We start from the raw sequence: 16,352 nt of genomic DNA on the forward strand, positions 1-16,352 counted from the left end.
CTTTTGACATATTTGAGTATTTCTGAGAGGAACTAATTTTCCTGATGTTTTTCAGAAAATGGACAGCAACTGGGTTATGTCAGTCACAAATAATTAGGCTGAATTTATCATTGTTTTTTTTCTTGAATACTCATGTAATGATCTGATAAAAGTAATACTTGTTTTGTGAAATTTGCTCTAAATGTATGTCTAGTTACCAGAGACAAAATACTGTTAAGGTCTAGCTGCTGAGCAGTAGTTATTTTTTCATCTTTGAATATTGATTGTCTATTGACGTGTTCAAAAGCATTGGTGAAAAGGCTTGAATTATGTGTTTGCTTAAGGAATCAAAAATCTTCTGTTAACATTTCCAAATTCTATAAACATCGTAATTATACCACTAGTGCCTTGGGAATTCTGTTTCTGATAACCTGTTCTTTAGAATTTATTTGGATTATATTGGTTTGGTTTGTTTATAGTGGATGTAATTTCCAACTTGTAAATGAGCAATAATTTGGCAATATTTCACATTATATTGAATCTTCACATAAATGTTTCATAAGTCCATGATACCTGAAACAGAACATTAAACAGATGGGAGACTTTCACTGGTGTGATGGGAAGTTATATTAGCTGCTACGGGTATTTACTCAGGGTGCTTATTGAAAGGGTTATGGGAAATTCTACAAACTAAGCTGCTCAGGTGATAGGGAATAGGAAGAGTTTTTGACAGCTGAGAGGTTCTTGCTCAGGGCTGTTTTGGGGTCCTCATCTGAAAGGGAACTTTGAGTGTACATAAATAATGGAAAATATCATTTGGGAGCTGAAAAAACTTATTTCTATGGATTTGCTGAAACATTATCAGATGTTACAAACTGTTCCCTGAATTTTGGGAAACTGAAGAGGTGTTACATTTGGAGGAATGTAGTTGAATTGATACAACAGTATTTTATGGATGAGCAAATGTATCTGTACATTAGTTTCAGGAAAATATTTGTATCCATGATAATGAAACTGATAACTTACTAAGTTTTGAAATTTTCTTTGAGCACATCAATGACCTCTCTCATTTGTAATAACTTTCAAAGTAGCTGCAGCTTCAATTTTTCTTTCAACTATTGGTGGAGCAAGACTCATCCATCAAATCTGCATTCACTTAAAAAAAATCTATATACGGTGTCCTGGTTTTGGCTGGAATAAAGTTAATTTTCTTCCTAGTAGCTGGTATAGTGCTGTGTTTCAGATTTAGGATGAGAATAATGTTGATAACACACTGATGTTTTAGTTGTTGCTGAGCAGCGTTTATACTAAGTCAAGGACTTTTCAGCTTCTCATACCGCCCTGCCAGCAAAGGCTGGGAGTGCACAAGAAACTGGGAGGGGACACAGCAAGGACAGCTGACCCAAGCGAGCCAGTGGGGTATTCCTTACCATATGACATCATGCCCAGTATATAAACTGGGGGGAGTTAGACAGGGTGCACCACAGCTTGGGGATTGGCTAAGCATTGTCAGCGGGTGGTGAGCAATTGTATTGTGCATCACTTGTTTTGTATGTTCTCTTATTATTATTAATATTTTATCTTCCTCTTCTGTCCTATTAAACTGTCTTTATCTCAACCCATGAGTTTTACTTTTTTTTGCCCACTCTATCCCCCATCCCACTGAGGGGGGGAAGTGAGTGAGTGGCTGTATGGTGCTTAATTGCTGGCTGGAGTTAAACCCCGGCAAACAGTCATATCATAGCATCAGAATTCATTTAATTCATGTACATTGCCATATTTCAGGACTTCTAAAACAGATGAAGAAAAGGTGATGAGAAGGTAAGTTGTATTGATAGCAAGAGATCTTAACCTGCTACTCATGTTCAAGCTTATTTACAAGTTCAGTCATATTAGATTATATCATCTTGGCATTACTCAGTTGACTAAGAAAAAGACAGAAAGGCAGTGATTTCTTGACAAATGTAATACCTTTTTTTAAAAATCGCAAATCATATCTTTAATGTGCTAACACATACTATTAAGAATCATATTTCGATAATATATTAGGAATGCTTTTCTGAATACATACTTGAATATTCTGATATAATACCAGTTTTGAAAAACTTCGATTCTTGTGTCTTAAGCAAAATTACACTAGGTTTTAAGGTCCTTAAAAGCAGCAGTGATGAGTTGCAGCTGAGGTATCCTTCCATGAACCTAAAAATGATGTCCTGCTAACTTTTATTTCTGATATTTTGATAAACATCTTTTTTTTTTTTTTTCCTGGTGCTTTAGTCCTGTAGAAACATTTTCATATTCTGAATTGTTAGTGCTGCTTAAATACCTAATGCTTTTACCCCTTAGGGTACGGTTCTGGGAGATGGGCTGAGCCTAACTGAATGTGATAGACTTCTTTCATTAAAGAAGGTGGCCCTACTTCCTCCTCTGTTCCTTCACACGGGGCTGTATACTCCTGTTGTTTCCTTTAAACGGATTTTAATGCTTGTATGACCCCTCAGTGTGCCAGTGTGGCTCACTGAGCCAGATGTAGATTCCAGCAATAACATAATATTTTTCCCCTGAATGAGCTCTCACCAAGCTCAGATAAGAATCAAGCACCGATATCACTGGGAATGGTAGAAAGGGGTAAGAGCATGGAAATAAGCGGGACTTTCTCTATCACTGGGAACAAGATGCTGGATTACAGAACTGCACCCTTAGTGACTGGTTAGCACCTTGGAGTCTGACCTCGTCCATCCACCACCTGAGCTAATAGTATTTCAGGGCCAGTGAGCTTTGCTAGTGCACCTGAAGACTGAAATCCATGAATCACTTGGCCTTTCTGTGTTGACCTAACTTTCCTCTTAGTGCAATGCTACCTGTTTTCTTTTTGCTTGAAATAGATCTCTGCTGTGTACTGTTGAAGATGCTTTCAGTTTAGCCTTCTTAATTTTTTTTCTTTGTTCCTCCTGTTGATATGATTTGAACTGCAAGTTTGACCTCATTTCATTTTTAGATTATCTGTCAGTCAAACTGCCTGCACTCTAGGAATTTAGTACAGATGGTTCTTTCTGAAAAGGAAAATATACTGAGTTAGTAATTTATCTTCTGTGATATGATGTACTCTTTTCTGGTGCCTCCTTCCAGCATATGACAATTGTGCTTCCTCAGGTTTTGTGTTCCCTTCATCCTTGGTTTTGTTACAATTCTTTGAGGAATATTTGCTATCTGATGTTGAATTGGCTTTCTGTTCTAGGATCTCTGCCTCCTTCTCAGTTGATAGAATTGCTTTGAATGGTTAGCCTGCAGTTTTTATACTCCACTGAGGATGGTAAACAGTGGCCACCAGGGATGTGGTTCACATTCTGTTTCACTGCTGTGGACTCCAAAGTTAAACACATGTCAAGATCTATGGGAGTTTCACAGCTTTCATATTAAGGAGCTAAAACCCAAAGAGAATCTTGCAGTATATTAGATAAATTTTGAGTCTGTGGAGTCGATGGCAAATTCCACTTGAGTTCAATGGAATCATGATTAACTTCAGTATGTCTTGAGATACATACTCTGATTTGTTTACAAGATGGTTTTATAGTTCTGAAATTAGATCTTCTGGAGAAATGTGTGGTTCTAGTTCATATCCAGAGGATAAAATAGTGCTGAGTAAAAGCAAATCTATCTCTATGATGTATAAGATCATAGTCGTGAGCTAACATTACATGAACTAACATGCTTCAATGCCTTATTTATTATTTAGGCAGTAATCTTGTCCCGCAATATTCAGTGAAAGAGTAGCAAGCACATGTATTATAGCACTACTAGATTATTTTTCATTTCAGCCAGTTCTCTGTCTTGTATTGCAGTATGCTTGCATAAGCATTGTGGCAAAACTGAAAACCTAATTTTCTCTTATCCAAACCAAAAGCAAGAGCAAACATAACCCAATAGTGCACTGAACTGGCAGGTTATACAAAACAGTCTAACAAATAAACGGCACCTATACAATACCCCCAACTACACAGGTTTTTCAATAACCAAACGTTTCTTTAAACAGCATTTACTTCTCCTCAGTAAAAAAAATACTGGGAAACTGCGTGGTTTATTTGGAACTTTATTACCTGGCTAATCTATTGGATGTGTGGGATGGTTTTGACATACCTGCTAGTTTATCTGCTTGACCCAGCTGGAGAGATAAAATTATATTTAAAAACTTTGTTCTGCCCTCTCTCAAAAGACATCAGTGTTATTAATTTAATCAATAAGTGAGGAAGAGCATGTACTGTCAGCTGTGATGCCATTGGTATGCTGATGGTATCCAGCTCAGTGTCTGCTTCTATGAGTGTAGACAGTGCAGTCTTCCAGATGTCCCAGTGTCTGGCCAAAATAGGGATAGTGATACAAAACAGATGGTCTTGTCTCAGGACAAAGCAGAGTTGATGCATGCTGATAGAGGGATGGAACTGGAAGAAACAGCAGAGCTTCAGTTGTTGGATACCATCTTATACTTGTCTTTGATTCACAGTTAGCAGAGGTAACAAGTGGGGCAGTTGTCCTTTTGCAGCTAGGCAGAAGTTTGAAGAGCAGTAACAAAGATCCACAGTTTGTTTCTCCTGGCTTATCTAAGAGTTTTGGTCACTACCGTAGAATTACTGATATGTTACTCTCTGAGTCAGGACTTCAGTGCAGCTAGAGCTTAATATGAACTTTCACATACAACATACAAAATATCCTTTGCTAAATGCGCCTGTGCACACAGAGAGTTTAGAGATTTCTTTGCTTTCTCTATGCCTGCCCAAACTGTTCAGTCAGATCACTCATATACAAGTCCCTAAATTAACTGGAACTTTGCTAACACAACAGCTTGGTCTGCTGCTGCCGGATGCATTTGGGTATAGTGCTTGACTGAAAAGCACTTTTTTAAAATGGGAGATGCACTAGTTTCTCAGTAGAAAATTTAAGCTGTACAGCATCTTGCTTCTTACTTAGTGCATTTCTGTCTTCATGAAGAAGATTCTCTGAAGGACAAATAAGGTTTTTAACTACATTTGGAATTTGATCATTTCAATTTAAAAAAAAGAAAAAAAAGTTGGAGAAAGATATTTGCACTGTAGGAATCCTTGATCTAGTCAGATTTATGCAACAGAGCATACAGATGTTCTAGTAAATGGCACTGCAGAAATGTTTGTACTAATAGTTTTTCAAAAGAAAGCTGTTGGAAGGTTCAGTGTTACTGGAAATGTGTGGCGTAAGATTATTTGTAATGTTTCTGCTTTGCCTCAATTTTCATTTCAATAAAAGGTGTATGAATTTCCACTGGCCTCTTGACAAGCCAGCTGAGCTTGATCCTGTGAAGGGGCTGGTAGAGTAAATTAGGTGGGTGCAAAGAAATAAGAAGGTGGCCCTTGGTGTGAAAATTGATTCATACAAAGCTAAACAGTTTAGTATCTTCTCTGACTGCCTGAAAATTCACTGTAGTTGCTTTACATTTAGTGAGGTGTCCTACTGAATTAATGAATTATTATTCATCTTAGCTCATTTTTGTAAAACTTAATATAAACAACATGCAAATTATCAGTTTAATTCAAAATAGGTTTAATAAAGAAAAATGTAAACAACAATGTAATGTGAAATTCAATATTTTGGATGTATTGTAAGGAACATCTGTACTATGTTAATGAAATACAATTGAAAAATATTATGACTGGCTCTTCTTTGTTAGAAAATAAAAAAAACAAACTGAAATTAAAACCAAAATTAAACCTTTTAAATATACATTCCTTTCTAATGCTTTAATATTTTGATATGATTGAAAAAAAGCTTACTGATTTAAACATGGCTTATTCTATTATGTTGAAGCTTTTTTTGGTGGTTTTCTTTAAGAATGCAGAGTTGGACTGAGGTCTGAGTTGCATATTCAAACAAATATAGTGGTTGCATAAATAAATGACATCAGGATTGGAGCTGATTAGAAATATTGATCAAAATTTGCTTTTAATTTTAAAAGTTGTTTTACTTATAGCTAAAGTGCAAAAAATAAGAAGTTTGCCAAGGAAAAACATTAAAACACATTCCTTTAGATGCCTTTTGAAGTCCAGAATTTATGGTACTTTTGGGCATTTTCTCATTATGACCTTTTTGTGGTTCTATATTATTATTATTATAGTGCAAGTACTTTTGTACAATTATGGCAGTTGCAGTAATGCATTATAGAATGTGATGTAACAAGTCAAATACTCTAAATGTTATTTTATTGGAAATGTAGAAGTAATTAATGTGCTTCAATCAATAGTAGATCCCTATTACTGTAAAAATAAAGTGTTTGAAATAATTCTTTAGCACTGAATGAAGCTCTGCCTAGTTGAGAGTTTGGATCGATGTGTTTGAAGTCCCTGTGGTGTGGAGCAACAGTCGTTACAGTCAGTTGTTGTTGCTGAACTAGTGGGTGAGCAGTGGTTATCTAGTGATATTAGATCATTTGTCCTAGGATTACCAGCAGGGAATGATAAGAGGACATGATGCCAGTTCTTTTCAACTGGTTATGGACTTTCTCCTTTAAATAAAATGAGACTATAACGTTGCATTCAGTCAGTGGTTTGGGCAGTTGGGATATCTAAGACTTGTTTTATAAACAATCTGCCTGATTTGGAGCAAGGGTCTGAAGCCCAGACACTGCATTTTAGAGGCACTCTCATCCCCTAAGTCAGTGCTCCATCAGTTTTGCCTGCAATTTGTTTTCTGTAGTAAACAAATATTCCACCTAGTGGAAAAAGGGAGAATAAACAGGAGCCCCGTGGGCCAGAGCTTAGTGTAATTGTCTAAGATACAGAGGTGTGCTCTAATGAAACTAGGACATCTTCATCAGAAAAAGCTACCTCCTCTGTTAATTCCAGCCCCAGCTTAAAATAGGAAGATGGAGAAACTGAGTACAGATTGCTCTCACTCTTGATGATTAAAAGTGAGAACTCTAATCAATGACTCATTATACGTTTCAGTACCTGCAAATAATGCTGCTTTCAGTAGTCCTGTGTTGGTTTTGGTTTTGGTTGTGGGGTGGAATTCTTCTAGGTTGGTTCTGACAAATGATACAGGTAGAGGTGGACATGCAAACTGAAGGATTTAGCAATATCGTGTTTCAGCTGGTTTTGCATGCGTTCATCAGTGGAAGCACAAACATTTAGGGAATTTATTGTCAACTTGAGATGCTTATAATGTAAGATGTCTTCAGAACATTGGGTTCAGGAATCTAGAATGGCTCTAAACAGCGAAAGTCTCTATGAATTTAGGATGATATTTTGCATCAACAGTCTATGGCATGGGTCTATGGCATGGGTCTGAACTGGGCCAAATTCTGATATTTGAAGATGTTAATAGGAAGACATATTAGAACATATGTACCAGACTAGCAGCATTGTCTACTCCATGACATCAAAGTCATAGATGAATAAGAAGAAATGAAGTGAGATGTCCTGTACCTAGTGTATTGCAGACAATAACTCCAGTTCTGCTTCTGTTGAAGTAAATGATTAAACATTTTCAGGAGTGGAGCATCAGGTGTTCTAGATTAATGGTTCTTCTTTGTCTGGAAGCTCAATTCCTGCTTGGCCCAACAGTTCTTTTGGAATTAAGGTGGGATTTTTATTGGGGTCTCTTGATACTGGTAAGAAAGAATTTATCTTAAACAGAGAGGATTGGTTAACATAGTAAGAAACATACAAGTATGACACATAAAGCAGCATACATTCCTGGAATGCAAGCAGAAATGCTATTGGCAGTAGGGTTTTGTTGGTTTGAGGTTTTGGGTTGATTTTGTTCTTATTTTTGGGGGGGTTGTTTGGTGTTCTTTTTTAAAATGAGAGTAGTAGAACATATTAAGAGTCAACAATCCTTGACAAATCAATGCTATGTACATGGAATACATCATGATGTAAGAACACTGCCTTGAGAAATTCATTGCTTCAGAGAAAGAGGCATTATTTTACTGGTGCATCAGAATTGACTGGTGGCCTGCAAGAACATAAATCAGAATTCATTATCTGAATTTTTTACTCTCACGTGAAAATATTTAGTGCTTTTCTTAGCATTGGACTGAATAGATAATCTCTGAGCTGTCATAACCTCTCTAAAGATGAACCAGGACTTTTCCAGCTTTGCACGTTATACTTCTTGAATTACTCCTGGGAAATTACAACATGTTTTATAATGGAGAAAGAAGACAAAAGTGACTGGATCATATCAAACAATGTAGCACATAACCTGATTACATGAGTCTTCTGTGCAACTGAACTTTCACTGCATTTAATAGGAGTTCTGCTTAAGAAGAGCTCTCTCCATAAAGGGAATGGTGTGCAAGTCTTGTAGGAGATGTTTGGAAGGTGATTACACACCCTCTCATCCCAAGACATTAAGCAATCTTTCACAGTTTTTCAAATACTTGACATTAGTGCCCCTTTCCTTTCTCTCTCCCTAGCCCTTCCTCCCCCAAAACAAAGGATGTACAATAACCTATTTAAAAACATTACCTTGTTACTGGGCTATGTTCTTGTTTAGCTGAAATAGATACCCTCTTCCCCCTTCCCTTTTTGATGAAACTTGTCTATAAAAAAATCACAAAGAATTTAGCTTAGTGCAGCATTATTATTAATATAGAAAACATCTGTTCTGTGCTATGTATGCTATATTACACTTGTGATCTTTATCTCACTTTTAAGTATTTTCGTGTATTATTATTATGGCAATGCATGAAGATTGCAGCTGTGTGAATTCATTTTGGTGAATTGCTGATTTGACAAAAATGTAAGGGTGTTCTGTTTGTTTTATATGTAGGGTTTTTTTACTACACAGAACATACTTAATGGAAATTGCTATAGGATCGAGGTAGGGTCTTGACATACCCTATTCAGGTAGAGCATAACAGAGAATTAACAGTAAATCAATGAAATACAGTAGACAGGCATACATTAAAATAACAAACTTTTATTAGCACAAATGAGATTGTTTCATTTATGTGAACTTCCATCCTATCACTGTACAAAGATAGGTAACAGTTTTCTAAGGATTTGAGAAGTTTCACAGTATTCTTGTCTTCCATCACATAAGCAGTCATCAACTTGACTTTTCTTACTCTCTTTTCTCAGTGAATTACCTCATTGCTGCTCAATAAAATCACTGAACCACTCATCTGTATCGTCACTAGTTGTCTAGCAAAGAATACAAAGAAACAGAAAAGATTCAGTGTTCCAGACCCTGTAACTGAATTGGCTTCTCAATGAGATCCTTTTCTGCTAAGGCTGATTCTTTCCGACTGTAACATAGAAACATCTGAACCTTTGGAAACCTTTATTCTTAAAATGCATTATTGCACTTCTTGTTTGTATTTATTTTAATAACATCCCTATTTATGAACAAATATTCTTCTGCAAAACACACATCAATTGTTAAACAATATATACACACACACAGAGTTTAGTACTAAAATTACTGTATGATTTATTGTTATTGTTTTTTAATTAAGGGTCTTCAATAATGGATGTGGTCAATCAGGAAGATTGCCAGATGGCATGTAAACTTGCTCTCAACTCAAAAATTCCCATGCAAAGTTATTGGGAACCAGGCAGCTTCTCAAAGCCCAGTTGCTTTAGTGAGAAGGAAGTGCAGTATCTGCACTGTAAATTTGAGGCATCCAGAAGAAATTGAAATCATTTGATACCGAGGCAGAAGTGCAGTAATCAAAGTTAAATCAAGTGCTGCAGTTATTCTTTGGATTTGGTAGATGGGGTTATACTTCTCTGTCTAGTTGGAATATTAACATTTTTTTGTAGCTTGCCATGGACAAATTCCATCCAATGCTGAATTAGATCAATGAAAATTCCTTGAGAAAAATTAACAATTATATATGATTTAGTTGTTTGTTTTGGTTTTTTTTTTTTAAATCTGCATTTTAGCATGCACATTACTGCTATTGGTCTAACAGCATGTGACAATAAATCAATACTGCATAATATTCTGCCTACTTGTCTGTTAGCTACAACTACAGGCACCTCTGAAATCTACATTCCTTGCACAAAGCTTCACTACATTTTCTTTTAAGACAAAAATGTTGGTAGTTGACTAAAACTGAAAAAATGCATGGTTTTGATATACAGATTCAAATATAAAAGGTATGATAGGGGGCAGCCTATGTCATCACTCTGTTGGAACAGTCTCAGTCATCAGAGCGCCAAAAATTAATCAAGCAGAAAACAGTTGAAAACCTCTTTCAAAGAAATCACATCTGTTAGGAGAAAAAAAACCTGAGACATATGCTTCAATTTCATTTAAACTGTAATCCATCCAGTGGTTTACATCTGTTAAAAAATATGGAACTTTTCACACCTCTTTAAAGCACAATTAAACTGTATTTATTTTAATACATAATGTGTTCTGCATATGTAGTACCTTTTCTGAAATGACTCATAGATGATTGATTTCATAATTCTTTATCATATAGCCTTCCAAGTCTTTGAATTAGTTTGTATATTAACCGTAGAAGAAATTTAGAGAAAGGTGTGGAAATGGTGTAAATCAATGCCAGAAACATGAGTGGAACTGTCAGTTTATACCACCAAGCCAACAAATTTTGGGAGGGAGGAGAGTTTTCTTAAGTGGTAAAATAAAACATTACAGATTAGAAAATCTAGTTCAAGAACTTTATTCACAGAACTTTCCTTTAAGTTTAGCCTTGCTGGTTTTGCATGTTGCTTATTAAAATGGGTGTCTCCCAAAAAGCGTGTTGTTAACATGGCATAATCTTGACAATCTGACCGTACTGCCCAGAATTTGAAGCACAGTGGTAAATGTAGTGTCTGTGAACTACAGAGGACAACCAGAAATATTTCAGGTAATGATTCGGGGGGTTGTATCTCACTCTTTCATGTATGAAGAGAAGCCTGGTACTCCACTGTGTATCTATGATGACTAGTTGTGTATTTTAAATTCTAATTGAATGTTGCCTCTTCTGATTTTAAAGTTCTCTGTGACTTTTCCCCATCTGCTGTTGGGATTTAAAGTCTGCTTTTATGCACTTTCTGCTCCACTCAGATCCTTTGTTATCAGGTTTCTTTTGTAAACATAAATATATAAAAATATAGGTGTATACATTATCTGAAAGACATTTTAATTAGATGATCACATACTATATACCATAAAACACATGCATCAGTCAGTACATGGTAGGGTTGGTGCTCGTTTAATAGCAGCTAGTCAGTGTTTTGCTTGTTTACCTTTTAGCTAGAATCTAACCAAATTATAAATAACTGAAAATTCAGCTTTATTGATACATTAGGGGTACAGAACTTGCCTATTTTATGTTAGAAAAAAAATATATAGATTATCCCTAAAGAATGTCCTGACTGTAAACCAAGAGAATTAATCTACAGTCTAACTGAGCTATGCTATTCCAGTGTGATCTTGGGAAAAAAATTCTCTGAGAGCCTCAGCTGTTTTCCTGCAAAATGGGAATGATTTTACAGTAGTAGAAAATTCAGTTACTATTATGAGTTGCCCAAATACTACAGCAATATGGTGGGAATAAATATGCACATTATGGTCTCTTTCAATGTGATATATATATCCATTTCACATTTTCTGGGTTTAACAGAGCACTTTTATTTTAGCAGTATTTCTTCATTGCTAAGTGAACAGACAATGAAAGAAATCAGAGGAGGAGCATACACTCAAATGGAGCTATTGGACAGCATCTCTTGATGACGAGTTTTTTATAAGTGAATTGGAGAAATAAAGATTGAAAAAATATGCAGCAGTGTTTGAAGTGGAAATTATACTAAATATTTTTCAAGGAACCTCTTGTAACAGGGAGATAATACATATAAATAAAAATCCTCTCAAAAGTTTTTTACTATAATTATACAAGTAACTGTGTTTTCTTCCTGATTTTTGAGTTGTTCCATTTTTTAGTGATTCTACAGGTGAAGCACCTTTATTGCTACAAAATTTAACTGTGTGTTCATCCAGTCCTTCTGTCTTGTTGCAGAGGATCTTGATGATCTAAGAATGGAAGGAGTAACAAGTGTGATGTCTTCTGGGAGCAAATTCAATCAAACTCGAAGTGCTCATATGGCTGAGCCTCAAGCAAAGGTCACACTGAATATCTGCGCAAGATGTGCCAGGTAAAGAGCAAAACAAAACCAGATCATGCTAACTAATACTTTATTTTGCCCAGGTTTTCATCTATGTATTGTGCTTATGGGCCAGGTGATGACCTCTCCTGTGCTAAAGGAAAAAATAATTACTGGCTACCCTATCACCTCTGGCATTTGGGTTGTGCAACTTATATTTATGCTTGATATGTCACATCAACAATGAATCAAAGAACATAGTTAGTCTTAGGCCTTACTTCACAGCTTGAAACTATTTTAAGCCTTTCTGTCTCTGAATTTCATTAGTTATTTGAGCTTCTGTGGTTTTTCAGGAGATGAATCAGGGAATTTAAAGGTTCAAATCCAATTTGAAAAGCACCTGTATAAATGGAGATTTAGTTGCACAGGTGCAGTTCAGGATTTCAAATAGTTGTTTCTTAGCACTTTATAATCTCATCCTGTTTCACCTCTGAGAAATAATTTAATCAGGTTGAACCCCTTTTGGTTTTGACAGCTGGAAATAATTCTTGCATTTACAGTATGAGGGCCAAATAAACAGGTTGTTATTCCTGTAGCCAAGTCGACATGAAAATGCAACACTAACAGAAACCCCTTAAATTTCCTAGATGCATTCTTCTATGTAGACAAAAGCTCATTTGGAGAAAGGATTTAAGCCTGTTTAAATGACAAAACTAGCCTTCTCACCCTTCTGTTAATGGTTCAGATTAGCAAGAACAATACAGAGGCATGCCAATTTTATCTGCCTGCCTTTGCCAATGGCTGCTCTATTGTGTAGTTTGAGAGGGGATTAGCCGCTTGTAAATAAAAAGCAACCTGTGGTGAAATTAAGTCAAAAGTTTGGCCATATGCCACCCTACGTTTCTACTTTTTTCCCATTTTGCTTGTAAATTACTACTTTTAAAAGGCACTTATGTAGGAAGAGGGGCTTCAGAACATTTTCTGATGCTCTGAGAGCATAACTACAGGCATACTGAATCACCCATGCAATAGCATCTCTTTAGCAGGATTGTGGAGCCTCAGGGAACTCACAGTACTGTCAGAGCAGCAGTGACTGGATGGCCTCATAATTCTAGAGTTTTGCTGTCAGCAGTGTGGCCTTATGTTTTAAAAAAAGAGCAAACATGCCAGTTAAGGGATTCTTCCCAATTCACTAGAAACAAATTGTTTATGTTGTAAAATGTTGCCAAACAATTAGGTACATGAAAGTGTGGCACCTTTTTTCAACTGGCATCGGTTGTCCATGGATTAACAAGTAGAAAGGTAAGGAAAATAGAAATGTTAAATTTTCTACATGATCTTTTTGAATTTACATAAAATCTTGTATGGATTACTATGAAGGTTAATTAAATTTTAAATTCTCTAAAGTAGCCGCTAACAGCAGGTGCCAACATACTATATATTCTCTTAATCCTGCACACCAGGGAACAAACAGTTCAGATCTTGAGCTAAACCTAGCAACCTTGGCTGTTGCTATTCTCCTGTAACTGGCTGTACTATATGACTCTGCAGTCTAAAATATGAGTTGTGAGAGAAAGATCTCATAAAATCCCATTTCCTTATTTCACTTATCAGAGAATGCAAAGCAGTGCTTTATTTTCCCTATACACCTTCATTTCATTGCCTGTCCTGTTTAATGAAGTTGGTGAGCAACTGGATGATACATGTGGTTCTTTTCACTCTTGTTGCAGTTTAGCAGTTTCTTTAAACTTTGGAGGAATTAAAAAAAATACTCCATCTCATCAGTAGCAAGCAAAGTCAAAAGAGAGAAATGGGTATTGCTGTTGTATTCAGTAGTGATGAAACTGTCATTTTTTCTTCAAGATGATGAAGTCTGTCTATTCTGTTGGAGCGTTCCTTCCTTCGTACTGAGTCTGAGGACACCTTTCCTCTCTTACTTCAAGTGCAATTAGCTGTCTCTTTTGATACCTCCACAGTGGGTTTGTCCAGTGCTTTCTTGCAGCTGCTGAAGTAGTGGGTAGAGAGAGTTGCATGAAGCAAGTGGCGTCAAGAACATGAAGACAGGGTTTTTTTTTGTGTTTGGTTCCAAGCAATTCAATTTTCTGCTAGTGATATAGCCATTGAAAATACCATGCTATAAAATCACAGCCCTGAGTATTTGGGTCATCTCTATGAAAGTTTCTCAGTGTTGACATTTATCTCCATTGTTATGAGAAAGCCTACTATTTAGTGTAAGGTCATAATACAGAACCTATTAGTATATTTATCTGGTTTAGAAATTATTTTTTTATTTTGTCATATTCTCTAAGTGGTCTTGTGTGCTGTACAGTTTATATATAAATACTATGGGATTCAATTGTAGGCACATTTGAATACAATTGAAAAAGAAGTCAGTATAAGTTGTTATGCATACTTCTGGTTACAATTTAAACAGGTGTCTTTTCTCTTAATTTTACCCATTTTTTGGTTGTATAAAGTGATTTGAAATGAATGGAGCTATTAATTGCAGTGAGTGTTCTGTAGATAATAGAACTTGTCAAATCAGATTACCAAATCAGGTTTGCTGAAGGTATTTTGGCTGTCTGTAGGAGGAATATGAATTTTACCTGAAATTTGATTGGTGGAGTTTCAAATGTTAGGAAACATGCTTCATGGCTCAGACAGAAAAATTAATTTTACTCTTGCATTTGCATAATGTAGTTCTTTCACCTTGCTGTATTTTTTTAAAAATGCTCTGCTCTGATTACTCTCCAGTCATTTTACTTTCTATGATACCTCCTCCAGAATGTTCCTCACTTCCTTGGACACGTTGGGGCTCTTCTGAGAGGGATTTATTTAAAGAATTGAAGGAGTTCCTCAATACTAGTTTTAACTTAATTTGGCTTAATTTTGGGGTCTCACCTGGAAAGGAGTCTTCTTGAAGTTCCAACCTACTTCTTGATTAAAATAGTGTGTAAATTTTAGACCCTCCTGCTACTAGGATTACATTTTCTTGCCCTAGATTATTAGAGTTCCCTTATTATTTGAGAATTAGAGAGAACAGGTCTGTGGCTATGAGTAGGTTATTTTAGCCTGGGAGGAGTGCTGGTTTAATTCTGTATGCCAACTGAGAGCACCTACAGTAGCGTACAGTGCAGCAATATGTCTTATCTTTTCTGTGGCTTCTATAGCTTCCTACAAGTGGGCTAAACATGGGAGTACAGTGAGTTGTGAGAAGAATGGACTGAACCAACTGTTTCCCCCATGCTGAGTTTACTCATCAGACTTCATTTAGCTCCAATTTAGCTCCTTCTCTTTGTACCACACAAATACATGAGAAAATCAGGATCCAGATTCTAGAATGTAATAATAGGAAGACAATACTAGCAGCTTCTGGTTCCCTCTTTCTTTGTCAGTACAGACTTACTCCTTTGCTAATAACTGGCATTTAGTTCAAGCTAGTATTAAATGTCCTGTGTAGCTGGTTTTCTCTGACTGTCACTAGGCTGTTACTCTGCACAGTAATAGTTCTTCCCCTTGAACTCCCCTATTCCATTTCTGAAGCAGTTTTTAACACAGTGTCAGAGGAAGATCTTAAAAAAGAATGCCAAATGGGAGTGACTATAGTTAGAGATAAAAATCTACTTTGTTACAAGGCAAATTAAATCCAGTTTATATTGTGGGGGAAAGCTGCAATCGCCTGAAGAATCTTAGACAAAAGTAAGAGCTTTTTCGTGAATCATAAGAAATGAGACAGAGAATGGACATAATCTGAACTAGAATAAAACCCCCAATTTTTAAGTTTTGGGTGTTTTTTTGTTTTGTTTTTGTTTTTTTTTTTTAGAAACTGTTACCTAACCTTCAATGCTGATACTTGCACCAGTCATCTTCAAGTAATAGATAGATAAGAGTTATCACAGTCCAGGTCAGTAGTTTTAATAAAAGGTAAAGTTCTCCACCCAGTCATCTAGGAGGTAAAGTTGGGAGGATTCTTTCAAGCTAACACACAAAGTTGGTTTCTACAGTTTATGATTAAAAAACCTAAAAACATCCCCCCAAAACCAACCAAACAAAAAAACCCCCAAAAATCAGAGAGAAAGAGAAATAAAAGGAGGGGTTAATTCTCCTGGAGTATAAATTGGTTTGTAGACTGGAATATAGCTGTAAGAAACAGAGAGCTTACTGTTTTCTGTATAGATGTTTCACACACGATGAGCGAAATGCAGATGGATAACAGCTTTAAGAGGTTTTTCAAATGGGAAAGTAGCTACAGAACAATGTTATTCCCATAGCTGCTCTTGG

The 16,352-nt window shown here is 36.1% G+C and overlaps 1 protein-coding gene across 2 annotated transcripts in view; it reads left to right on the plus strand.

The window, feature by feature from the left end:
• Window positions 1-16,352, plus strand: part of C1H8orf34 (chromosome 1 C8orf34 homolog) — a 174,507-nt gene that overhangs the window by 102,169 nt on the left and 55,986 nt on the right. For both annotated transcript variants that reach the window (XM_074893887.1, XM_074893878.1), the window contains exon 8: window positions 11,987-12,122. In XM_074893887.1, coding sequence (XP_074749988.1) covers window positions 11,987-12,122 — 136 coding nt within the window. The remainder of the gene's footprint in view (window positions 1-11,986; window positions 12,123-16,352) is intronic.

The sequence above is a fragment of the Strix uralensis genome, chromosome 1 (genome assembly GCF_047716275.1).
Source record: "Strix uralensis isolate ZFMK-TIS-50842 chromosome 1, bStrUra1, whole genome shotgun sequence".
Lineage (NCBI taxonomy): Eukaryota > Metazoa > Chordata > Aves > Strigiformes > Strigidae > Strix > Strix uralensis.